We start from the raw sequence: 27,726 nt of genomic DNA, 5'->3' as shown, positions 1-27,726 counted from the left end.
CAAGCCAGTCCGGGTGGAACACTTCCATAATGAATCCAGCTTCTAGCAGTCGAGTGACTTCTTCTCCAACAATCCTTCTCTTTTCTTCTAACAGGTGGCAGAGGGGTTGCTTGACCTGCTTGGCATCTGACCTTACATGAAGTTTGTGCTCGGCGAGATCCGTCGGGAGACCCGACATGTCTTTGGGGGACCATGCAAAGATATCTCGATTCTCGTGGAGGAAATTGACGAGCTCGCCTTACTATTTGCTATTGAGGCTAGTGCCTACGACAACAAACCTCTTCGAGTGGTCTGGGTCCAAGGGGATCCGCTTGGTCTCTTTGGCCGGCTGGAATGAGGCCCCTACTTCAGCTTCCTTGGGATTAGTCGGCATGGCCAGCTTCTCACTGGCCACTATTACCATCCGATCGAGGAGCCGTCTTTCTTGAGCTATGACGAGGGACTCGGCCAGCCGGCTGCTGGTAGCCGCACAGTCTTGTGACTTCTTGTAATCTCCAGCAATGGTGACGATGCCCTTGGTGCCTGGCATCTTGGCCTTCAGGTATGCATAGTGAGGGACCATCATGAACTTGGCCAGCGCAGGGCGGCCCAAGAGCGCGTGCAATGGGCTTTCCAGGTCAACCACCTCAAACTAGATTGGCTCGCGGCGGAAGTGATCTCTGTCACCGAAGAGAACGTCAGTCTTTATCTTGCCGACCAGGGAGCAGGACAGGCCTCAAACTATGCCGTGAAAAACCTGTCTGGCTTGGCTGAAGTTGCTTGGCCTTGATGCCCAGTCAGTCCATGGTCTCTCTATAAAGGATATTGATGCTGCTGCCGCCATCTGTGAGCACTCGGCCGAAATGGCAGTTCCGCCTTTCTGTTGCAAAGGTTGCTTCGAGCACCAGGGCATATGAACCCGGGTTGGGCATCACAGCCGGGTGGTCAGCTTGGCTCCAAGTGATGGGCTTCTCGGACCAGTGCATGCGGCTGAGAGCTTCTGTACTGACATCATTGACATCTCTGTGTTGTTGCCACCTGCTATGCCTATCGCTGGCTTGGCTCGTGAAGACCGCGTAAGCGGCATGCTCTTCAGGGAACTCGTCTTGAATGGCACCAACTGGCCGGGCTAACGGCTACTGAACGGCTGGAGCTAGAGGGGTGGCTAGTGGGGGAGGCGGGAGGGCCCCGCCCTTGGCAATCTGAGCTAGCTAGTTGCACTTCCGAGTGGTATGGTTAGACGGCTTCGCGCCACTGTGGAACTTGCATGGGGTGTCAAGGGCTTGCTCAAAGGAGAGGGCGGGCAACCATGCTCCCTTGCTAGTTTTCTGCCGCTTGGTGTTGGGCTGACCAGTCGGTTGCTGATCTTCGACTGCTGCTACCTGCCGGCTGCTAGAAGCCGACTGCTGGGCCTTGTGCTTGTTGACGTTCTGCTGGCGCCGGTTGGCGTCACTAGCCGGTGTTTGGGAAGCCGTAGGGAGCACCTTCCTGGTCGCGTACACCCGGAGCTCCGACTTCATGGAGGAGTCGGCCGTGGCGTACTTGTCCACTATGATCAGTAGCTCGTCAAGGGTTGCTGGCTCGTCGCAGAGGAGCTTGTGCTTGAGCAAGGTGCCCTCTCGGCACCCGGCCGTAAAGTAATCTCTGGCCTGCACCTCGTGCACCCCTTCACAAGAGTTGCGCAGCTCGCTGATACGTCTCCAACGTATCTATAATTTTTGATTGTTCCATGCTATTATATTATCTGTTTTGAATGATTATGGGCTTTATTATACACTTTTATATTACTTTGGGGACTAACCTCTTAACCGGAGGCCCAGCCCATATTGCTGTTTTATTGCCTGTTTCAGTATTTCGAAGAAAAGGAATATCAAACGGAGTCCAAACGGAATGAAACCTTCGGCAACGTGTTTTTCTGGAAGATTATCATCCTGGAGGCTTGGAGATCAAGTTAGAAGATCCTCGAGGAGCCCAGGAGATAGGGGGTGCCCCCCCCCTACTGGGCGCGCCCCCTTGTCTCGTGGACCCCTCGAGCACCTCCCGACCAACTTCTTTTGCCTATATAGTCCCACGTACCCTAAAAACATGCACGGAGAAGATAGATCAGGAGTTCCGCCGCCGCAAGCCTCTGTAGCCACCAAAAACCTCTCGGGAGCCCTTCCTGGCACCCTGTCAGAGGGGGGATCCTTCATCGGTGGCCATCTTCATCATCCCGGTGCTATCCATGACGAGGAGGGAGTAGTTCACCCTCGGGGCTGAGGGTATGTACCAGTAGCTATGTGTTTGATCCTCTCTCTCTCATGTTCTCTCTCGTGTTCCCTCTATGGCACGATCTTGATGTATCCCTAGCTTTTCTATTATAGTTGGATCTTATGACGTTTCTCCCCCTCTACTCTCTTGGGATGAATTGAGTTTTCCCTTTGAAGTTATCTTATCGGATTGAGTCTTTTATGAGAACACTTGATGTATGTCTTGTCGTGCTTATCGGTGGTGACAATGGGATATCATGTGCCTCTTGATGTATGTTTTGGTGACCAACTTGCGGGTTCCGCCCATGAACCCATGCATAGGGGTTGGCACACGTTCTTGACTCTCCGGTAGAAACTTTGGGGCACTCTTTGAAGTACTTTGTGTTGGTTGAATAGATGAATCTGAGATTGTGTGATGCATATCGTATAATCATGCCCACGGATACTTGAGGTGACAATGGATTATCTAGGTGACATTAGGGTTTTGGTTGATTTGTGTCTTAAGGTGTTATTCTAGTATGAACTCTTGAATAGATTGATCCGAAAGAATAACTTTGAGGTGGTTTTGTACCCTACCATAATCTCTTTGTTTGTTCTCTGCTATTAGTGTCTTTGGAGTGACTCTTTGTTGCATGTTGAGGGATTGTTATATGATCTATCTATGTTATTATTGTTGAGAGAACTTGCACTAGTGAAAGTATGAACCCTAGGCCTTGTTTCCTACCATTGCAATACCGTTTACGCTCACTTTTGCCATTAGTTACCTTGCTGTTTTTACAATTTCATAATACAAAAACCTATATCTACTATCTATTTTGCACTTGTATCTTCATCTCTTCGTCGAACTAGTGCACCTATACAATTTACCATTGTATTGGGTGTGTTGGGGACACAAGAGACTCTTTGTTATTTGGTTGCAGGGTTGTTTGAGAGAGACCATCTTCATCCTACGCCTCCTACGGATTGATAAACCTTAGGTCATCCACTTCAGGGAAATTTGCTATTGTCCTACAAACCTGTGCACTTGCAGGCCCAACAACGTCTACAAGAAGAAGGTTGTGTAGTAGACATCAAGCTCTTTTCTGGCGCCGTTGCCGGGGAGGCAAGGTAAACGACACCCACACCCCGTCAACTAAGCTCTTTTCTGGTGCCGTTGCCGAGGAGGTGAGTGCTTGAAGGTATATCTTTAGATCTTGCAATCGAATCTTTTTGTTTCTTGTTTTTATCACTAGTTTAGTTTATAAAAGAAAACTACAAAAAATGGAGTTAAGTTTGTCGCGTACGCTTTGTCTTTTTAATATCTTTCGTGAGTTTGATGGAAAGGAAAATTGTGCTCAAGTGCTAGAAGAAGAAATCTATAGAATGTTTGATACTAAATCTTTGAATGATGAGCATGATTGCAATGTTGTTAGTATGAATTCCTTGAATATCCATGATGCTAATGATATGCAAATCCACAAGCTTGGGGAAGCTATGTTTGATGAATACGATATTTTTTGTCCACCAAGTTTTGATGAGAATATTTTTTATGATGAAAGCATGCCTCCTATTTATGATGATTATATTGATGAAAGTGGGTTTGGAAGAGTGTCAACTTTAGGAAGTAGTGACCCCACTATTTTTGAGGATGTTGAATCTTATTGTGATGAATATGAAAGTGGATTTGGAAGAGTGTCAACTTTATTTAGTGATGATTCCACTATTTCGGAAGAGGTTCCAATTGATTATGAGAACAAAGTTGCTATCTATGATGATTATTGTGATGACTTGTATGCTATTAGGAATAATGATAACCATGAAACTTGTCATCATGATTTTAGTTTTCAATTGGATTATGCCTCACATGATAATTATTTTGTTGAGTTTGCTCCCACTACTATTCATGAGAAGAATTTTTCTTATGTGGAGAGTAGTAAATTTTCTATGCTAGTATATCATGAAAAGAATGCTTTATGTGCTGGTTATATTGTTGAATTCATTCATGATGCTACTGAAAATTATTATGAGGGAGGAACATATGCTTGTAGGAGTTGCAATAATGTCAAATTTCCTCTCTATGTGCTTCAGTTTTTGAACTTATGCTTGTTTTACCTTCCTATGCTAGTTGATCATTGTACCCATAAGTTGTTTGCTCACGAAATCCCTATGCATAGGAAGTGGGTTAGGCTTAAATGTGCTAGTCATATGCTTCATGATGCTCTCTTTATGTTTCAATTCTTATCTTCTATGTGAGCATCATTGCCATCATCATGCCTAGCTAGAAAGGCATTAAAGAAAAGCGCTTGTTGGAAGACAACCCAACATTTACCCTTACTGTTTTTGTGTGTCCACATGACTATTCTAATGTATTAATCATGTTTTATAGCTTTTGTTTCAATAAAGTGCCAAGTAGAACCTTTGGGAAGACTTGGGTGAAGTTTATGTGATCTTGCTGTAAAAAACAGAAACTTTTGCGCTCACGAGATTAGCTGCCATTTTTTATTGAAGAGTGATTTTAGGTTGATTCTTTTTTAAGATGATTAACATACAAATTCCTCAGGTCCGCAAATTTATTTCATAATTTTTGGGGTTCCAGAAGTATACGTTTAATACAGATTACTACAGACTGTTCTGTTTTTGACAGATTCTGTTTTCATTGTGTTGTTTGCCTATTTTGATGAATCTATGGCTAGTATGTAAGGGTATGAACCATAGAGAAATTAGAATACAGTAGATATTACACCAATATGAATTTAGAATGAGTTAATTACAGTACCTAAGTGGTGATTTATTTTCTTACACTAATGGAGCTTACGAGTTTTGTGTTGAGTTTTGTGTGGTTGAAGTTTTCAAGTTTTGGGTAAGGATTCGATGGAATATGGAATAAGGAGTGGAAGGAGCCTAAGATTGGGGATGCCCAAGGCACCCCAAGGTAATATTCAAGTACAACCAAGCAACTAAGCTTGGGGATGCCCCGGATGGCATCCCCTCTTTCGTCTTCGTTCATCAGTAACTTTACTTGGAGCTATATTTTTATTCGCCACATGATATGTGTTTTGCTTTGAGCATCAGTTAGTGTTTGATTGCTGTTATTTAGATTAATGTTTTTCATCTTTAGTTTCAATAAAAAAGTCAAGGATAGCCTTTGCCATGCTTATTTTGCTAGTATACATGTTGCTGTTTGAAAACAGAAAGTTTACCGATGTTGCAAAAATTCCCTAGAAAAGTAAGAGAATGGTATAATGTTGAATCTTTTTGCATATTAAGATCTGATAAATTTATTACAGTGGGAATTTTAGTTCATAATTTTTGGAGTCAGGGAAGTATTGTTACTCTTGCATTCTTTACAGACTTTACTGTTTTGGCAGATTGCTGTTATGTTTGCATTGTTTGCATCTGTTTGCTTGTTTAATGATTCTATTTAAGGATAGGAGTATTAAATATGCAGAGTCATTTAGTATGCAATGTTGAATAATTACTTTAGTGATTTGTTACAGTAGAAAATGATAAAGTTTTGCATTGGTTTATACTAATCTATCTCACGAGTTCTTGTTGAGTTTGTTGTGGATGAAGCTTTTGATAAAAAGAGAAACCGAGATATAAAAGGAATTAAGGAGACACAAAAGTTCAAGCTTGGGGATGCCCAAGGCAACCCAAGATAATATTTCAAGAAGTCTCAAGCATCTAATCTTGGGGATGCCCCGGTAGGCATCCCACCTTTCTTCTTCAACAACTATCGGTTAGTATCGGTTGAGCCTAAGTTTTTGCTTCTTCACATGAGTTGTGCTATCCTTGCATTGTCATTTTTTTTCTTGCTGCTTGAATACAATACCAAGATCTGAAATTCTTTAATGAGAGAGAGTCTTCATATAGTTGCATAATTATTTAGCTACTCATTGATCTTCACTTATATCTTTCGGAGTAGTTTGTCGTTTGCTCTAGTGCTTCACTTTTATCTTTTAGAGCACGGCGGTGGTTATATATTGAAGAAATTGCTAGACTCTCATGTTTCACCTATATTATTTTGAGAGTCTTAAAAAACATGGTAATTTGCATGAAAACTATCATAGGAAGTGAATTGGATGCTATGATCAACTTGATACTTGATAATTGTTTTGAGATATGGAGGTAGTGATATTAAAGACATGCTAGTTGGGTGATTATGAATTCAAAGAATGCTTGTGTTGAAGTTTGTGATTCCCATAGCATGCACGTATGGTGAACCGCTTTGTGATGAAGTTGGAGCACAATTTTATTTATTGAATGTCTTCCTTATGAGTGGCAGTCGGGGACGAGCGATGGTCTTTTCCTACCAATCTATCCCCCTAGGAGCATGCACATAGTGCTTTGGTTCTTGATGACTTCTAAATTTTTAAAACAAGTATATGAGTTCTTTTGACTAATGTTGAGTCCATGGATTATACGCACCCTTTCACCCTTCCATTATTGCTAGCCTCTCTTGTACCGTGCAACTTTCGCCGGTACCATACACCCACCACATACCTTCCTCAAAACAGCCACCATACCTACCTATTATGGCATTTACATAGCCATTCCAAAATATATTGCCATGCAACTTTCCACCGTTCCGTTTATTATGACACGTTTCATCATTGTCATATTGCTCTTTGCATGATCATGTAGTTGACATCGTATTTGTGGCAAAGCCACCATCATAATCTTCATACATGTCGCTCTTGATTCATTGCATGTCCCGGTATACCGCCGGAGGCATTCACATAGAGTCATATCTTGTTCTAGCTTTGAGTTGTAATTTTCGAGTTGTAAATCCATAAAAGTGTGATGATCTTCATTATTAGAGCATTGTCCTAGTGAGGAAAGGATGATGAAGACTATGATTCCCCCACAAGTCGGGATGAGGCTTCGGACAATGCTACTATCTCTTTTTCCACACTTTTTCTTCAAAATAGCACCATGATCTTCATGATAGAGAGTCTCATATGTTGTCACTTTCATATACTAGTGGGAATTTTTCATTATAGAACTTGGCTTGTATATTCCAATGATGGGCTTCCTCAAAATGCCCTAGGTCTTCGTGAGCAAGCAAGTTGGATGCACACCCACTAGTTTTCGTTTGTTGAGCTTTCATATATTTATAGCTCTAGTGCATCCGTTGCATGGCAATCCCTACCCACTCACATTGATATCTATTAATGGGCATCTCCATAGCCTGTTGATACGCCTAGTTGATGTGAGACTATCTTCTCCTTTTTTGTCTTCCCCACAACCACCATTCTATTCCACATATAGTGCTATGTCCATGGCTCACGCTCATGTATTGCGTGAAAGTTGAAAGAGTTTGAGATTATTAAAGTATGAAACAATTGCTTGGCTTGTCATCGGGGTTGTGCATGATTAAATACTTTGTGTGATGAAGATAGAGAAAATGCCAGACTATATGATTTCGTAGGGATAACTTTCTTTGGCCATGTTATTTTGAGAAGACATGATTACTTTGCTTAGTATGCTTGAATTATTACTATTTCTTTTGTCAATATAAACTTTTATTTTGAATCACTTGGATCTGAACATTCATGCCACGATAAAGAGAAATTACATTGAGAACCATGCTAGGTAGCATTCCACATAAAAAAATTCTGTTTTTATCATTTACCTACTCGAGGACGAGCAGGAATTAAGCTTGGGGATGCTTGATACGTCTCCAACGTATCTATAATTTTTGATTGTTCCATGCTATTATATTATCTATTTTGAATGATTATGGGCTCTATTATACACTTTTATATTACTTTTGGGACTAACCTATTAACCGGAGGCCCAACCCATATTGTTGTTTTATTGCCTTTTTCAGTATTTCGAAGAAAAGGAATATCAAACGGAGTCCAAACGGAATGAAACCTTCGGCAACGTGTTTTTCTGGAAGATTATCATCCTGGAGGCTTGGAGATCAAGTCAGAAGATCCTCGAGGAGCCCAGGAGATAGGGGGCGCCCCCCTACTAGGCGCGCCCCCCTGTCTCGTGGACCCCTCGAGCACCTCCCGACCGACTTCTTTCGCCTATATAGTCCCACGTACCCTAATAACATCCACGGAGAAGATAGATCGGGAGTTCCGCCGCCGCAAGACTCTGTAGCCACCAAAAACCTCTCGGGAGCCCTTCCCGGCACCCTGCCGGAGGGGGGATCCTTCACCGGTGGCCATCTTCATCATCCCGGCCCTATCCATGACGAGGAGGGAGTAGTTCACCCTCGGGGCAGAGGGTATGTACCAGTAGCTATGTGTTTGATCCTCTCTCTCTCATGTTCTCTCTCGTGTTCCCTCTATGGCACGATCTTGATGTATCCCTAGCTTTTCTATTATAGTTGGATCTTATGACGTTTCTCCCCCTCTACTCTCTTGGGATGAATTGAGTTTTCTCTCTATGGCTCGTCGGTGATGTGAAGCTTTCCGAGGAGTTCGACGAGGCAGCTCTCGGAGCTGGCCAAACCCACATCGGGGGGAGGCTCGTCGGCGAGGTGGACGCCGTCGAGGAGATCGGGGAGGGAGCTCGCAGCGTAGGCAGCCTCTACACCACGCAAATCATCAGCGCAAATGCCATCGGGCGAGCCGGTCTGGCTACGCTCACGGGGAAGGAAATGGGTTCCCGTCGAGAACGTGTCTCCGGACAACGGTGCGCCTTGCCCCAAGGTGGGCACCAAATGTCGTGGTATTTCCTCGACATATGCCAACGGGTGGCTAATCATGTAGGGGGTCAATAGAACGTTGCCGAGCTCTAGAAGCAGGAGTAGGCAAGACCGCAAACGACGCCGGGTCTTACCCAGGTTCGGGGCTCTCCGCGGAGATAACACCCTAATCCCGCTCTGCAGGGTCTCCGCATCACTATGATCAATAGCAAGTACAAGGTGGCTCCTTGAGCTGTTCGGGCTAGAGGAGGAAGAAGGCAGCTAGCTCTACCTCCCCTTAGCTATGGGCATGTGTGATCTAAATGGGCTGAATCCTTTGCATGGGTGACCCTAGGGGTTTATATAGGCCACCCCCATGGGTACAATGGTAATCCGGCTGGTCGTAGGATCCGGCCGTCAATGTCTCTATGCTCCGGCTTCTTCGCCGGCAGCTAGGGCCCGCCGCCTGGCGGGTCCCGCCGGCTGCCGTGAACTCGGCCGACAGGTAGGGCCCGCCTCCTACAGGCCAGGGGGATCAGGTTGCACTGTTGCTTGCTCCTGATGACGATGGATTGGTCGGGGGCGCATGGCTACAGTGCCGCCCCCTGGTGGGCGATCACTGTAGCCACACCCCGTCACCTCTGGTTAATTATGCATAGACTTCAAGGGTAGGGGCGAACGCCTACTAGGAGTCGGCCCTCCCTTGAGGCCGCCTGCTTAGGCCTCGCCGTCTTCTGGGGATACACGAGCTGGTGAGCCTGCAGCCTGCAGGCCACACGAACCACCTGTCGTGGGGGCATGGCCCTGCCTAACGTAGGCATCGTCATGGGCCGCGTGGCTACAGTGCCGTGCCAGGCGAGGGATGTCCGCCTGGTACGTCTGCACTGTAGCCACCTTCCTTCCGGTTTCGGGGGTGGTAGGTGGCATTGTTGCCACGCCCTATCTTGTCATAGTAGGTGGGTGCAGACTTTGAGGTGGCGATGTGCCGCCTTCCAGGAGTCGGCCCAAGCCCTCGCTGCCTTCTGAGGTGCGCCGCCTTCTAGGAGGCGGCCTGTCAGCTCTAGCCGGCCATGGAGGCCAGCCTTGCGCCCAGTCAGACTAAGGGGCTAGGCTAGCCATGATGTCTTGAAATCTGCTAAGGTGTGGATGAGGCTACGCAAGGTCTATCCCCCTTTCATTATATCTTAGCCTTATCTTCAATAACTAGATATTCCTAAAAACATGGTGAGACATATTGTGCTAAGAGATCATCTTTTAAATCAGAGAAGACACGTCTTTTCTTATGATTTCTCTCTCCTCCAACTCAGCATTTATCTTACGTGCCACTTCTAAGATAGCATCATTGTACTCCCTCCGTTTTTATTTAGTCCGCGTATTAGCTTGGATCAAAATTAAGCTTGTAAAATTTGACAAAGTTTGTAAACAAAAATATTAACATATACAATAACAAATCAATACCATTAGATTCATTATTGAATGTACTTTCACATCATTTTGATTTTTTATGATAAATAATCGGAAAACGTTCCCTGTTGGTCGACCAGCTGAAGATTCGGCCTGTCTGGTGCGCGTCGTGGGATGAAACGCAATCCATCGTCCCCTCTTTGCTTCACGAATATGGACACGTTGGCACACTCACCGGTTTTTCACCCCGCACCTACCTTATCTCTTGAAGGGAGATTCTTAGCCACTCCTTTCATTTTCCTCAGAAATCCTACACCTACAAAACCTTACATAACATAGTTAGAGAACCTTCCTCTAAATTCTCTTTGTCGGTGTCAAAACCGTCGGATCTCGGGTAGGGGGTCCCGAACTGTGCGTCTAAGGTCGATGGTAATAGAAGGCAGGGGACACGATGTTTACCCAGGTTCGGGCCCTCTCTATGGAGGTAATACCCTACTTCCTGCTTGATTGATCTTGATGAATATGAGTATTACAAGAGTTGATCTACCACGAGATCGTAATGGCTAAAAACCATAGAAGTCTAGCCTGTGTGATTATGATCCGGCCTCTACGGACTAAGCCCTCCGATTTATATAGACACCTAAGGGGACTAGGGTTGTACAAAGTCAGTTACAGAGAAATGAATCTTCATATCCGAGTGTCAAGCTTGCCTTCCACGCCAAGGAGAGTCCCATCCGGACACGGAAGAGAGTCTTCGGTCTTGTATCTTCACAGCCCAACAGTCCGGCCCATGCTACATAGTCCGGCTATCCGAGGACCCCTTAATCCAGGACTCCCTCAGTAGCCCCTAAACCAGGCTTCAATGATGAGGTGTCCGGCGTGCAGATTGTCTTCGGCATTGCAAGGCGGGTTCCTTCTCTGAATACTCCAAAGTAGTCTACGAACACAAGAATCGTGTCCAGATCTGCAAAAGAAATTCCACACACAACCGTAGAGAGTATAATATTTCACGAGTCCAATCCGCTGACCACTTTTTATAGCGTGACATCACATTGCCGCCCGACCATTATTTCGAACTGTTTTTAGCCTGCATCTCCATATTTCGAGATGCGGTTTCATTGGCACGTCTTGTCAAAGCAAAGATCGTGTCCCCTTATCAAGGGATTCTCATCAATACGGGCGTGGGTAACCCAATCGTTCTGTTGACATGATTCCTTAGGAATAGGCAGGTTTTAAGGCCTAGGAGAGGGCGTTTGATATTCATCGCCCTTATAAGGAGCTCAGACCCGTCTTTTCTCCTTTACGCCAAACCTCTCTTCAACCTCTCCCACCTCGAGTTCCAGCACCCAAGGTTCAATTTAATCGCTTCGCGCTTCCCAGTCATGTCCGGACCCAGCCCTCAAGGCCGGCGGATGGCCTCCTCTGTTACAGAGCAGGATATTGCGAAGCTTCGGGCGGCAAGATACCTGACCGCAGAAATCCCCCACATGCTTCCTGCTCAAGGGTAGGTTATTCCTACTCCCAGATCCGGCGAGAGGGTCGTATACATCTCCCACTTCCTCTGAGGGCTAGGGTTCGCTCTTCATCCCTTCGTCCAAGGGCTCATGTTCTATTATGGGCTAGATTTTCACGATCTAGCTCCGGACTCCTTTCTTCACGTCTCGGCATTCATTATCGTGTGCGAGGCCTTCCTCTATATTCTGCCACACTTCGGCTTGTGGCTTAAGACCTTTAATGTGAAGCCGAAGGTAGTCGACGGGGAACAAGCGGAGCGCGGTGGTGCTGTAGTGAGCAAACTCATCAATACTCCTTGGCCAAAGGGCTCCTTCACAGAAACTTCCAACCTATGGCAGCGGGAGTGGTTTTACATCACTGAACCCCGTGGCACCAAGTGGGCAGCTACCCCTGCATTCTGATCTGGCCCTCCGTTACAACTTGCATCATGGATTAATAAGGGGCTGGACTGGGGATCCATTGATGAAGTGCAGACGCTGCAAAGCCGCATTCAGAGCCTCATTGAGAAGGACACCGGTCTTATCAACGTAATCCAAGTAATGCTAGTCCGTCGGGTCCTACCGTGCTAGCGATGGCCTCTCCACATGTGGGAGTTCAATCCGGAAGGACCACGAACCCTTCAGCACTTCTTCGTCACGACGCTCGAAGGGATGTGGAAATTATTCTTCGGGACACGAAAACAGTGCCCGGATACTACAGAGGACGTCGGCCTTGACTACAATCATCCGGATACCTCGGTAAGCACTCAATTCCCGAACACAGTTTGGTTAAATTTCTCATAACAATATACTGAGAAAACCATACTCGGCCAGGGCTGGATAAAGAAGGTGGAGAGAATTAGGTGTTAACAAAGACTCAGCGGATCCGGTGTTAACAAGGATGCTGGCTCCGGCACCATATTAAGTGCCGACGAAGGAAGACAAGGAGAAGAGCAAGAAGGCCCAGAGTGGCCCCCATTCTAGAGGTACGTCAGGCACCTCGTCCGGGGAGATTGGAACTCCCTCTTCCGAAGATGGAAGGGAAGGAGAAACTGACATCCCCTCTCCCCATGTGAAGAAGAGGACCGCCTTCGATGACTTGAAGATAAAGGCTTCTAAGCGAGGGAAGATATCCCTGTCAGGGGGTTCTGATTCGGGAGGTGACGTTGTCACACAGTTCCTCCATAAGGACAAGACCTTAGCTGAATCGTAAGTGAACAAGGGTGTCTTAAACATATCCCGTTCTTTCCTGGTTGCAAGGGTAATATTTAAAATATATGTTTTGCAGTTCGGCATGCAACCTTCCTCAACAGTCCTCCTCCTCGGGGAATATTCTTCCGGAGATGATGGAGAGCGAGACGCCTCCATAGATTTCCCCGCCCGATAGGGCAGACGACCCCGAGGTGTCGTCCCAGAGGATCTCTCTGGATCAACAAGTGGTGCGAGGGATAATGAAGACTAGGCTCGAAGGTGACACTTCGGCCGCCCAGGGTCCGGGGTGTTCGGCCCCTACGGGGACCAACAATGGAGGCCCTGGACTATCCGATTTATAGCCAGAGACGACTCTAAGGTCGAGTAAACATATTCCTTTGAAGGAAGTCCGTACCCTACAGCTGCTTCCAGGGATCCGGAGGCGCCGGATACATTGATGGACATACTGCGACATGCGCCCGTCTCAGAGGAACATCATACCTTGATGGGTACGGTAGTTGAGAGGGTTCTGTGCGCGAAAAGTGGATTGAATGACGCCTTTACGGGCTTGCTAAGAGGCTTCGAGGTACGTAATGTAATATTTTCAATTGTGCTGTAAACGCAAAATGCGCCTGTGTATAGATAGTAGCCCCTGAGACTCTGGTTGGCATCCAAAGGGAGGCGATCAAAGGATCAAAAAAGAGATATGCCCAGGAAACAATCTGACTAATTGGAATACAAGCTGTTTAATCCCTGGCGACTGCCCGAGGTACAAAGGTTGCAGATCTAAGCGGAAACTTGATGTGGCGGATGATGACATCATGCTTATAAACAGGTGGCTCGACGAGGCGCAAGGTATGTCTTTGGGGCAGTCAGTATATGCAAGTATTATAATATGAGCATGACGCTGAGGATTGTATACTGAGATATGCATAACTGCAGATGGTGCCACCACAGTTGAGACCCTTCGGGCTGAGCTAGCCCGGGCCAATGAGCAAGCCAGGATGAGTAATGCGGCTGCTGAAAAGGCAACTGCTGAGTTAAAGGCCGAACAGGCTACTCGACGCTAGTGCGAGGAGAGAATATCTACTCTAGCGCTCGAGCTAAAGGATGCCACTAGCCAATGTGAATTTCTCGGGGAAGATAACAAAACCAGAGCGGCCGATCTTGATAAGGCCTTACAGGAGGCGAGAGAAGCATGGTCTGAGTCTAGAGCGGCTCGGGAGGAGATCCGACAAGCTGGGGAGATCGCGGCTGGTAAGCCCTTCTTATTACGAACTAAATTCGGCGATCCGAAGTATGCCCCTCTTAATCGAATGTGGAGTTCTCCAGATGCATTTTTGGACTTGCCGAAGAGTGCCTCCGATGCAACGCAGTTTTTCCAAGCGCAAGAAGGACATGCGACGGAAAAGCTTTTCTGGTCGCAATTCAGCATGCCAAAGCGCCCGTTGTTGCTGAATGAACAGATCGCCCAGTGGGCCAAGCTCCACAGGATATCCGGATCTGCCATGAAGGACGTCGTGATCCGGCTGTGGCTGACAGAGCCAATTCTGAATAGTTATTTCAGTTTCGTGCAGCGACTTGTTAATGCGGCGCCACGTATCGACGCTGTTAAGCGGTCAATGTGCATAGAAGGTGCACGGATGTTGCTTGCCCGTGTCAAGACGTACTGGGCAAAGATGAAGGCCACCGATATTGTAGCAAAAAGTCCAACCAAGGGCAAGGACACGCTAGAGCATTATTTCGAGGATGTCTTAGAGGGTGCCCTCTTGATAGAGGGTCAGTGCTCAAAAGATATTATGTTCGAGTGAAATGTATCAAAATTGTAAAAAAATGCTATGATATATTAGGGCTCATTTTTATACTTTTGCCTAAAAAAGTTTTTGGTGCCTCCTGTGCGGCCGTCTTTTATATAATCTGAAAGTTTACCAGTCGTCGGCTTCAGCCCCATCGCATATAATGCGGGGGTGTTCGGAAAAGCACTTGATCACTCTTAACCCAATGTCTTGGTCCATTAAGGAGGTGTCAATTCGGCAAACCAGGCAATCGTACTATAGGGCTTTAACACTTTCACTTAGCCATTGCAGTTTGACGGTGGGTCTACGATATAGCCCCTGGTATGTACGCGGTTATCCGAATACGATGTGTTTTCATACATGACCAAAAGAACGGTCCTTCGTGTAATACGGAAGGAATCGCAATGATTCCGGTGAGTCATCGAGTGGTTGACCAGCTATCGTCGCATCATGACAGTCAGTTTTTGGCTTTCTCTACTAAGGTGCTCATCTGGACGAACCAGGACACAATTGCAGTAGTTCTCCCTTTACTACCCTAGCTGATAGAGCGGAACGTAAGGTAGTAAGCACAGGAGCCGGGCAACCCAACTATTGACCAAAGACATGATTCAGAGCTGATGCATATAAGGCCAAATTTGTGACGCCGAAGTGTGCTATAAAGTTGTTCAGACTTGTCAGCAACTCATATGTTACCATAACGAGCCCCTGGCAATATATGCCGAGGTGCGTGCATGAAATAGCCACGGAAGCAAAATTCAGTTCTTTGAGAAAAGCGAATACTGAATACGGGCTATGTTGACTAGCATCTGAATGATATGTCAAGTGTGATCTTTACAGATTATAACGCTACTATCAAGGCTATTTGACATGTCGGGGGTCAAAAGCTGAGAAAAAAGGGCACTTTACAGGTTTGAAATAAAGAGTGCGGTCTACAAAAAAACATTTGGACCTCCTGTCGCACGTCTGCACTGCCTTGCCTTGGTTAAAGGACTTCTCAGCAAATATAATCACCTGTGGTAAAAGATAAAAATGGTTAGAAAAGAAAAGAAAAAAACTATAAGAATGTGGATAGTGTTATAGGTTTATCCGCATTGTGCCTCCGCCGGTGACCATGTTATTTTAAGTGCATAATTATGAGCGCGGGATAGAATTCGCGGCTACATGGGGCGGAAGGCGGAGGCTGAACTGCTAATCCAGCTCTAAGATTGATTGGTCTTGTCTAATGGAGATCGGCGGCTTGATGGCCGACGAAATGTGCGGCTTGATATGGCCACTTCGTACTTCAGTTAAAATAGTCGTAGTATGCTCCTCTGTGCGGAGGGAGCATTATGTATTTTTGTTTATCGTGATGGTGCCACGTGGACCAGGCATCTTAAGTTTGAGACAGGCGTAATGTGGAACCACATTAAAGCGATTAAAAGCGGCATGCTCGAGTAGTGCCTGGCAGCTGCTGCGGAGCGGGACAATATCGAAGGTCAAGCCTTCGATTCGAAAGTTGTTCCGCGAGCCGAGAACTACTTTCAATGTAATCGAGCCCGTGCAGTGAGCTTCTACGCCGGAGCTTGTTCCCTTGAAGGTAGATGTGGTGGGCCTGATTCTTGAAGGATCAATGCCCATTTTGCAGACAGTGTCTTGGTAGAGTAGATCAAGGCTACTGCCATTGTCCATAAGGACTTTCGTGAGATGGAACCCATCGATAATTGGGCCGAGGATGAAAGTTGCCGGACCTTTGCGAAGGATACTGGCTGGATGTTCCTTGCGATCAAAATTGATCGGGCGGGTCGTCCATTGGCTAAATTTTGGGGTGGCTGGCTCTATGACGCCGACGTCCCGTAGCGCGCGCTTGTAATCCCCTATAGGGGTGTGCGTTACGTATACCATGTTTACTATCTTTACTTGGGGGAGGGGAATTGCTTCTGACCCCTGGTGTTCGGTTGGCGAGTCTCTTCGTCATCGCTATCACTTGGCGCCCCCTTTGCCTTGTGTTCGGCATTAAGCTTGCCGACTTGTTTAAAAACCCAACAACTCCTGTTGGTGTGATTGGCCGGTTTAACGGGGGTGCCATGAATCTGGCAGGGTCGATCCAGTATCTTGTTTACATTGGATGGTCCATCTCTGTTTGCCTGGAATGGCTTTTTCCGTTGACCAGGTTTGGAACCACTGAATCCGGCGTTGACCGCTATGTCTTGCGGTCCTCCATTGTTATTGTGACGCTTGTGTTTATTGTGTCGTGGCTTGCCGTTGCCATCTCGAACTTCGGGGGTATCCGGATTATCGGTGTTGTTGCTTCTACGAGCGAGCCAACTGTCCTCTCCCGCGCAAAAATAGGTCATTAGAGTGGTAAGGGCAGCCATGGATCGTGGTTTTTCCTGACCGAGGTGGCGGGGGAGCCACTCATCTCGAACACTATGTTTAAAGGCCGCGAGGGCTTCGGCGTCCGGACAATCGACAATTTGGTTCTTTTTGATTAAAAACCTAGTCCAGAGCTTCCTGGCAGACTCACCGGGCTGCTGGATAATGTGACTGAGGTCATCGGCGTTCGGAGGCCGGACATATGTACCTTGGAAGTTATTGTGGAAGGTGCCTTCCAAGTCTTCCCAGCTGCCAATGGAGTTCTCAGGGAGGCTGTTAAGCCAGTGCCGTGATGGCCCCTTTAATTTTAGTGGGAGGTATTTGATGGCGTGGAGGTCATCACCGCGGGCCATGTGGATATGGAGGAGGAAATCTTCAATCCATACTGCGGGGTCTGTTGTTCCATCATATGATTCAATATTCATGGGTTTAAACCCTTCTGGGAATTTGTGTTCCATTACTTCATCAGTGAAGCAAAGGGGGTGTGCGGTGCCTCTATGTCAGGCCGCGTTGCGACGTAGCTCGAATGGAATTTGTCTGCGGTATTTGGCCCGGGCGTGGTTATGCTTGTCACGTCAGGCTGGATAGCCATCGTCGCGCATCGGGGCACGCCCCCGCGATCCATAGATCGATCTGGTCTGACCTGCTCTATTTTCCAGGTCATGCCACAGGTCATATGTATATCCCCGACTTGTTGTGTCTCTTTTTTTACGGCGAGGTAGTGCGGGCTGGTGTTCAACTTGATTTGCCGCTTTATCCCGGCCACGTGGTAGTCGGTCAGCCGCATTGTGCGCTGGTAGGACGGGCTCCAGCGCCTCGTCAATGAATTAGGGCAAAACATGTGCTTCGGGTAACTTTTGGTTGGGCGCTCGAGACCGTATTCCTCGGCTGCCAGGACATTAGTCCATCAGTCATTGAGTAGATCTTGATCAGCTTTAAGCTGCTGCTGCTTCTTTTTCAGGCTCCTTGCAGTGGCTATTAGCCGGCGCTCAAAGCGCTCCTGATTGATGGGCTCCTCAGGCATGATAAAGTCTTCGTCGCCGAGGCTCGCCTCATCCTTAGAGGGTGGAAGATAATTACTGTCCTCCGAGTCTTTGTTAATGGCCTGTTCGTTAGGGCTGACTCTCCCATCTTCCCGTTCATCCCATTCGGGAGTTGGCTCAACGGGGTTTTCGTTGTCTTCGACATCGTACGGAGTGTTTTCTCCTGTGCCGGTGTTGCTCTTTTTTCCATGGTGTGGTCTAGAGCGGCGCTGCTGACGTCGGTTCTTTGGCTGTTTCTCAGGAGGCTTATCGTCGACTGGATCATTTTTATTGTCGTCGTTGTTCTCTTTGGGTGTATCCACCATGTATGCGTCATATGAGGAGGTGGACGTCCAGCGCCTTGTACGCGGTGGTTCTTCTGCCTGCTCCTCTCCGGCATTGTCGTCCATACCGTCGATGTCTTCGGAGCCGTAATCGAGCATGTCGGTTAAGTCTTCGACAGTGGCTATGAAGTGGGTGGTGGGTGGAAAGCGAAATTCTCCGCCCTCAGGTTCCAATCCAAACCGGATATAGTTCAGCTGAGAGTTCCCTGATAGGGAGATGGCTTTTAATGAGTTTAGCAAATCGCCTAAAGGTGAGTGCCGGAAGATGTCCGCGGAGCTGAACTCAACGATCGGTGCCTGATTAGGTTCGATGGACGCGAATGCACGCGGTTTGGAACCTATGGCCGGAGACGAATCCGAAGTTTCGGTAACACATGCCCCGCTCGAGGTCGGATCTATGTGCGGATCTAACGCCGATGAGTCTACGGCTTCCGTGGCGGGGTTGAGCTTCCCGTCCTCGGACGACGCAGTCTGCTCCAGACCTAGGGCCAGAGCAGTTGCAGGCGCTATCTCCTGGGCATGGCCCGATGACAGATTTAGGTCATGTTCATCGTGGCGGCAGGGAGCGGCTGCCATGGGCTCGAATCCGTCGAAGATCAAGTCTCTGCGGATATCGGCAACATAATTCGAGCTTTCAAATCTGACCTGATGGCCAGGGGCGTAGCTGTCGATCTGCTCTAGATGGCCAAATGAGTTGGCCCGCAGTGCAAAGCCGCCGAATACGAAGACCTGTCCGGGGAGGAAAACCTCCCCTGGACTGCATTGTTGTGGATGATTGATGGAGCCATCAAACCTTTTGGTGACGACGCAGTGGAACTCTCAATGAAAGCACCAATGTTGGTGTTAAAACCGACGGATCTCGGGTAGGAGGTCTCGAACTGTGCGTCTAAGGTCGATGGTAACAGGAGGCTGGGGACACGATGTTTACCTAGGTTTGGGCCTTCTCTATGGAGGTAATACCCTACTTCCTGCTTGATTGATCTTGATGAATATGAGTATTACAAGACTTGATCTACCACGAGATCGTAATGGCTAAACCCCTAGAAGTCTAGCCTGTGTGATTATGATCCGGCCTCTACGAACTAAGCGCTCCGGTTTATATAGACATCGGAGGGGACTAGGGTTGTACAAAGTCGGTTACAGAGAAAGGAATCTTCATATTCGAGCGCCAAGCTTGCCTTCCACACCAAAGGAGAGTCCCATCCGAACACGGAAGAGAGTCTCGGTCTTGTATCTTCACAGCCCAACAGTCCGGCCCACGCTACATAGTCCGGCTGTCCGAGGACCCCTTAATCCAGGACTCCCTCACTCTCCCCCCTGATTTTCAGGGGGGTGGGCCTCACCCTCTCTCTTGTTCCAATCAGATTTTGCCAAGTCAGCCAAGCACGTAAACGTACAGTAAAAATTTACGTGGATGTAGCATTCCTCCATTTCCCCCACACACCACGCAGCTCCTTTTCTCTCGTCTCGTGTCTTCTCTTCCATCCACAGTTTTGACTTTCCACCATGGCTATTGTAGACGGGATCACCAGAGCTATAACGGAGACGACGGGTGTGTGTGACTGTCGGGATGCTGTGAGGCCACCACCGTCATCTACCTCCATCTCCTCCTCTTTTTGCAGCAGCCATGGATGAGCTCCACACTTCTCGTCATCTACCCTCATCCCCTCTTTTCAGCAGCCATGAATGAACTCCATCCCCTTTGTCACCCACCCCTAACCCTCTCTTTTCCCGCAATTGTTGAAGAAGCTACAACTGGCCAGTGAAAAAGTTGATTCCACACTCGGAGGTGCTGGAACCGGCCAGGCAAAAAGCTACGACCACTTCAATCGGAGGTGCTGGAACCGGCATATTTTTTTTGCTGGAATTGCACTATTTTTTTTGCTGGAACCGGCTGTTCTTTTTTGCTTCAAGCCGACTACTGTAGTTTGTTTTGCGGGAGCCGCGTTAATTTCTGCTGGAACTGCCTTTTTCTTTTGCTTCAACCCGACCATGGTAGTTTTTGTTACTGAGATTTTTTGCTGGAACTAGCTTTAATTTTGTTGCTACGGCGACGGCGGCGGGAGCATCTGTGTGTTTTTTGCTGAAACCGGTGTTTTGTTTTGCTGCCACCGACCGTATTTTTTGTTGCCACCAGCGACGACCAGATTTTTCTGCTGGGTTCTTCTTTTGTGTTGGAAATGGTGGTGCATACCTATGGCGATGAGCGAGGGACGGCTGCTATAACCATGGTGGTCATGTGCTCGAACGGGCCGGTGAGAGAGTTGCAAATCGTCAACGGAAGGGAGATTGGGACCCACAGGAGGTCATGCCGTAATCCTGGCGGCTGTGCAGCGAGCGGCAGCTAGCTGGTTGTGTCGCCATGGCTCGCGGCGGAGCTGCGGTAGGGGTGGGGACTCGAGCACTGCAAGACGGGTGGACGGTCGCGCGAGGCGAGGCGGACGGCGCGCGATGCAGTAGAGATGAGGGAGGGAAGAAGACCGGGGTTGAAAAGGGATGCTTTGACTTAATCTAACGATCACACACATGCCAATCTGACAGTTGATGGTCAACCGACCCAAAGTTGGGCCGGCTGACCGGCGCCTATCAGCACCCAAAATATTTATATTTTTTTCTATAAATTTGATCAAAGTTTATGAAGTTTGACTTTAGTCAAACCTAATATGCAGAATAAATAAAAACGGAGGGAGTACATGCCCTAATAGCTGAGTTTTATTGACTCTCGCACTGAGCCAGCCCCTAAAAATGGAAAATTGCAAATTGCCCGTGCGATTGCTTATGCGTGCAATTGAGTACAGCCGGGCCAAACAAGGTCTCTTTTCATTCGTCAACACCTGAAATTACACTCTACTTCGCGTTCCAGCAGTAGCTTTCTCTACAAAATTGCATACACAGACATGTTAGCCGATAAAGAAATGCTTAGACATGGAGATCCGAGCCTCGCGAGTGGAGTGCGCGCTAAGATAAGCACTCGCTCGCGACCCATGCATCAAGCAGTGCCAATCCATGGCCAAAAACCAGTGGAGTGAATTCCAAGAACCAAGAGGGCTCAAGATAATTTCCACACCATTGGCACCGTGTGCTCCGCTTCGTTCTTTGCTTGCCGCGCCGGTCGACGTCCATTGATCCGCTGATGGAGGCATTCTTCTGCCTGGCGCGGTGCCGGTTCAGTCGGCTTATGGTAGTGATGCAGCTGGTGATGGGCGTGTTCGTGATCTGCATCAGCATGGCCAGTCTCCACCGCTTCTACACCACCGACTCCTTCCTCCCGGGGCTCGACGACTCCGCCAACTGCGCCAGGCTCCACACCGTCGGCGCCGACGGGTACGCCGGCTTCGACATCCGCGCGCTGGCGGACCGCGTCGACGACGTGCTCCTCCAGCTCGCCGAGCTCCAGGACAAGCTGGAGGCCACGGCGCTCAAGATCGGCAAGAAGACCAAGAAGGGCAAGGCGCACAGCAAGCAGGAGAACATGACCTTGCTGGAGTTCAGGCGGTTCCTCGAGGACGAGGTCATCCACCCGCTCTACGGCGCGCACATCTCCCTGCGGCTGATCCGCATCCCCCGCCCCGACCCCGACGGCGGCGACGACGACGCCCCGGTCGTCGACCCGCTCGTCAACTTCTTCATGGCGGAGGAGACGCGCAAGTACGTGACCACCAAAGGCAATCGCGAGGGCCGGCCCAACGTGTACGGCACCAACCGGACGTACGGCACCATCGGCCACGCCTGCGTGCTGATGCGGCGGGAGCTGGACGAGTACATGAGCTACGACGTCGGCTCCTACTGCCCGGACGACTGGGACCTGGGCCAGCGCCTCATGCTCGGCGGCTGCGACCCGCTGCCGCGCCGCCGCTGCCTCGCCAGGGCCTCCAAGCTGTTCCAGCGCCCGATGCCCATCAACGAGTCGCTGTGGAGGCTCCCCGACGACGGCAACGTGCGGTGGAGCCGCTACCACTGCCGCGGCTACCGGTGCCTGTCCGCCAGGAACCCGCGGCCCGGGTACAGCCGGTGCGTGGGGTGCTTCGACATGGACCGGGAGAAGCGGCGGTGGGTCAACGACACCAGCCGCAACGCGTCCCTGGCCGACTTCCGCATCGACGAGGTGCTGGCGGTGAAGCCCGGCGAGGTGCGGATCGGGCTGGACGTGAGCGTGGGCACGGGCAGCTTCGCGGCGCGCATGCGGGAGCGCGGCGTGACCATCGTGTCGGCGGCGCTCAACCTGGGCGCGCCGTTCGCGGAGACGGTGGCGCTGCGGGGGCTGGTGCCGCTCTACGCCACCATGAGCCAGCGGCTGCCCTTCTTCGACAACACCATGGACATGGTGCACACGGCGGGGTTCTTCGAGGGGTGGGTGGACCTGCAGCTGCTGGACTTCGTGCTCTTCGACTGGGACCGCGTGCTCCGCCCCGGCGGCCTGCTCTGGGTCGACAGGTTCGCCTGCGCGCGAAGGGACCTCGACGACTACATGTACATGTTCCTGCAGTTCAGGTACAAGAAACACCGCTGGGTCGTCTCCTTCAAGTCCAAGGACGAGGTCTATCTCTCTGCTCTCCTCGAGAAGCCGCCCAGGTCATGATCCACCAAGACTTTCTTGTGTTCAGCTGGTGTATAGAGTACTTTTTTTTGTTCGATTATTGCCCGTGCTGAATTTCTAGTTATGATTCAATCTAACATGATGGTGAATAAAAAGGCAGCAATGCTACACTTTTTTTAAAGGAGGGGAAGACCCTCGCCAGTAATGCTACACCTATGGGCAGAAATTTGAGTGAAGTGATGAAGTCTGAAATAAACATCATCTTCCTACCATATCGATCCTTTCACAAGTGAGGTAAGTGATGTGGATGATCAGGATCAACAAAACCTGGTGGCTGCCGCGTGTAGACTTCCTCCTCAAGCACACCATGAAGAAAGGCATTCTGAACATCCAACTGATGGAGAGACCAGTGACGAGTAACTGCCAATGATAATAGCAGTCGAATGGTAGTAGGGTTTTTCATCTCAACACATGTTGAATAAGAAATTTTTTAAAAGAACTGGCGTGCTCCCCAATCTTGTCAAGAATCGACGCCACCACTGAATAATCGTGGCGCGAGTGCCAGAGACTAACAATCTCTTGGCTATCTGTCTCCAAGATGACTTGATCATAACCTCGAAGCTCTCCAAATAATACGCCATCTCGAAGAGCCAGCGCTTCAGCCAGCAGGGGGTCTGTGATCCCGTAGTATGGCTTGCACCATGCTGCCTTGAAAGCGGACGGAGAACGTGCTACCCCTCCCACCCCTCCTCGGCGGGACTCCATGGCAATGCTGCCATCAATGTTGATTTTTATCCAACCATCATCCGGCGGCCTCCACCCATGACCAGGCAAGTTCCGAGCATGATCTTGAGGTAACTCTAGGATCGCTAGAGCTTCCTGTATTTGCTTCATGGACCGAACGGGATCAAACTCTCCTTTGTCATGCGTAATGTTGTTGCGTGAAGTCCAAATAGCCCACATAATAGACACAAGTTTTGCTCTGTCAGAATCTGAAAACAGAGATTCACATAAGACATCCTTAACCCAAGTAAGAGGGTGCAGGTCTGGTCGCTTAACATCCAGCCACTGCGGAGCTTCATTCCAAAACCTTCTCGCATGGGTACAGTTCACTAATGCATGCATCATATCCTCCTCAGGACTCAAACAGATTTTGCACTTGCTCTCACTGGATATATGCCGATATTTCAGTGTACTTTCGATGGGAAGAATCCCTCGCATCACACGCCACCAGAAGACACGAACTTTGGGCAGCACTTTGAGTTTCCATAACCGAGACCACAACTGTTTATCCATCTCTGAAGTATCCGTAGTCGTCCCTTCTTCTAGAGCTTTATGCTCGTTCTGAATCATTAGAGAGCTATATGCTGATTTTACAGGATAAATCCCGGACCTCTCAGGCGCCCAAGCATAGAAATCATCTCCCCCTCCAGTCCTGAAAGGGATATTGAGGATTGTATCTGCATCTAGATGGATAAAGGATTGTCTGATAACTTCAGACTTCCAAGTCCAATTCTCATCATCAATAATATCTGCTACCCAGCTGATTTGTGCATCGCCAAGACGTGCAACAGGTGCCCTTGTCAACATATTTGGGGTCCATTTATCCTCCCATATAGACACTGTTGTACCACTTCCGAGGCGTTTTATCAGCCCAACATTCAAAGCCGTCCGCCCTGCTATGATTACCCGCCATGTCGCAGCTACCTCTTGAGCATGTGTTGGTTTTCCCTTGAAGAGGAAAGGGTGATGCAGCAAAGTAGCGTAAGTATTTCCCTCAGTTTTTGAGAACCAAGATATCAATCCAGTAGGAGGCTACACTCAAATCCCTCGTACCTGCACAAACAAATAAGAACCTTGCAACCAACGCAATAAAGGGGTTGTCAATCCCTTCACGGCCACTTGCAAAAGTGAGATCTGATAGAGATAATAAGATAAATATTTTTCGTATTTTTATGATATAGATTGAAAAGTAAAGATTGCAAGATAAAATAGATCAGAAACTTATATGATGGAACATAGACCCGGGGGCCATAGGTTTCACTAGTGGCTTCACTCAAGATAGCATAAGTATTACGGTGGGTAAACAAATTACTGTCGAGCAATTGATAGAAAAGTGCATAGTTATGTGATTATCTAGGCATGATCATGTATATAGGTATCACGTCCGCGACAAGTAGATCGAAACGATTCTGCATCTACTACTATTACTCCACACATAGACCGCTATCCAGCATGCATCTAGAGTATTAAGTTCATAAGAACAGAGTAACGCACTAGGCAAGATGACATGATGTAGAGGGATAAACTCAAGCAATATGATATAAACCCCATCTTTTTATCCTCGATGGCAACAATACAATACATGCCTTGCTGCCCATGCTGTCACTGGGAAAGGACACCACAAGATTGAACCCAAAGCTAAGCACTTCTCCCATTGCAAGAAAGATCAATCTAGTAGGCCAAACCAAACTGATAATTCGAAGAGACTTGCAAAGATAACAAATCATACATAAAAGAATCTAGAGGAGATTCAAATATTGTTCGTAGATAATCTTGATCATAAACCCACAATTCATCGGATCTCGGCAAACACGCCGCAAAAAGTATTACATCGAATAGATCTCCAAGAAGATCGAGGAGAACTTTGTATTGAGATCCAAAGAGAGAGAATAAGCCATCTAGCTAATAACTATGGACCCAAAGGTCTGACATAAACTACTCACACTTCATCGGAGAGCCTATGGTGTTGATGTAGAAGCCCTCCATGATCGATTCCCCCTCCGGCGGAGCACCAGAAAAGGACCCAAGATGGAATCTCACGGGTACAGAAGGTTGCGGCGGTGGAAATAGGGTTTCGTGGTGCTCTTGGATGTTTTCAGGGTATATTAGTATATATAGGCGAAAGAAGTCGGTCAGGGGAGCCATGAGGGGCCAACGAGGGTGGGGGTGCACCCTCCTGCCTCGTGGCCTCCTTGTTTCTTTCTTGACGTTCACTCCAAGTCTCCTGGATTGAGTTTGTTCCAAAAATAACTCTCTCGAAGTTTCATTCCGTTTGGACTCCGTTTGATATTCCTTTTCGGTGAAACACTAAAATAGGCAAAAAAAAACAACAATTTGGACTGGGCCTCCGATTAATTGGTTAGTCCCAAAAATAATATAAAAGTGTATCATAAAGCCCATTAAACATCCAAAATAGATAATATAATAGCATGGAACAATAAAAAATTATAGATACGTTGGAGACATATCAAGCACCCCCAAGCTTAATTCCTGCTCGTCCTCCAGTAGGTAAATGATAAAAACAGAATTTTTGATGTGGAATGCTACCTAACATAATTTTTAATGTAATTCTTTATTGTGGCACGAATGTTTAGATCAAAAAATAGTAATACTTCAAGCATGCTAGCCAAGCAGTTTATGTCTTATCGAAATAGCATAGCCAAAGAAAGCTTATCCCTACAAAATCATATAGTTTGGCCATGCTTCATTTTTGTCATACAAAATGCTCTCATCATGCACAACCCCGCTTCAGCCAAGCAATTGGTTCATACTTTTTAACGCACTTCAACCTTTTCAACCCTCACGCAATACATGAGCGTAAGCCATGGACATAGCACTATGGGTGGAGTAGAGTATGATGATAGGGATTATGTGAGAAAACAAAAAAGAAGAAAGTCTCACATTGACGTGACTAATCAACGGGCTAGGTAGATGCCCATCAATTGATGTCAATACGAGGAGTAGGGATTGCCATGCAACAGATGTACTAGAGCTATAAATATATGAAAGCTCGTCAAAAGGAAACAAAGTGGGTGTGCATCCAAATTGCCTGCTCACGAAGACCTAGGGCATTTTGAGAAAGCCCATCATTGGAATATATAAGCCAAGTTCTATAATGAAAAATATCCACTAGTATATGAAAGTGACAAAATAAGAAACTTCTATCGTGAAGATCATGGTGCTATTTTGAAGCACAAGTGTGGAAAAAGGATAGTAACATTATCCCTTCTCTCTTTTTCTCTCATTTTTTATAATTTTTTTATTTGGGCTTCTTTGGCCTCTTCTTTTTCATTTTTGCTTCTTTGGCCTCTTTTATTTTTCATAAAGTCCGGAGACTCATCCCAACTTGTGAGGGAATCATTGCTTCCATCATCCTTTCCTCATATGGGACAATGCTCTACTAATGATGATCATCACACTTCTATTCATTGACAACTCAATGATTACAACTCGATACTTAGGCCAAAATATGACTCGATGTGAAAGCCTCCGGCGGTGTACCGGGATATGCAATGAATCAAGAGTGACATGTATGAAAAATTATGCATGGTGGCTTTGCCACAAATACGATGTCAACTACATGATCATGCAAGGCAATATGAAAGCGATAGAGCGTGTCATAATAAATGGAATGGTGGAAAGTTGCATGGAAATATATCTCGGAATGGCTATGAAAATGCCATAATAGGTAGGTATGGTGGCTGTTTTGAGGAAGATATAGGGAGTTATGTGTGATGGAGCGTATCTTATCGCGGGGTTTGGATGCACTAGCAAAGTTTGCACCAGCTCTCAAGGTGAGAAACGGCAATGCACGGTACCGTAGAGGCTAGCAAATTGCGGAAGGGTAAGAATGCGTATAATCCATGGACTCACATTAGTCATAAAGAACTCATATACTTATTGCAAAAGTTTATTAGCCCTCGAAGCAAAGTACTACTACACATGCTCCTAGGG

At 47.6% G+C, this 27,726-nt stretch overlaps 1 protein-coding gene across 1 annotated transcript; it reads left to right on the top strand.

Moving 5' to 3' along the window:
- The first annotated feature begins 21,389 nt into the window (after positions 1-21,389).
- Positions 21,390-23,417, top strand: LOC123162276 (probable methyltransferase At1g29790). Its single transcript, XM_044580076.1, has one exon. The coding sequence runs from the start codon at positions 21,586-21,588 to the stop codon at positions 23,029-23,031; it is 1,446 nt and encodes a 481-aa protein (XP_044436011.1). The 5' UTR covers positions 21,390-21,585; the 3' UTR covers positions 23,032-23,417.
- The last annotated feature ends 4,309 nt before the right edge of the window (positions 23,418-27,726 follow it).

The sequence above is a fragment of the Triticum aestivum genome, chromosome 7B, assembly GCF_018294505.1.
Source record: "Triticum aestivum cultivar Chinese Spring chromosome 7B, IWGSC CS RefSeq v2.1, whole genome shotgun sequence".
Lineage (NCBI taxonomy): Eukaryota > Viridiplantae > Streptophyta > Magnoliopsida > Poales > Poaceae > Triticum > Triticum aestivum.
This window is presented reverse-complemented; position numbering and strand designations above follow the sequence as displayed.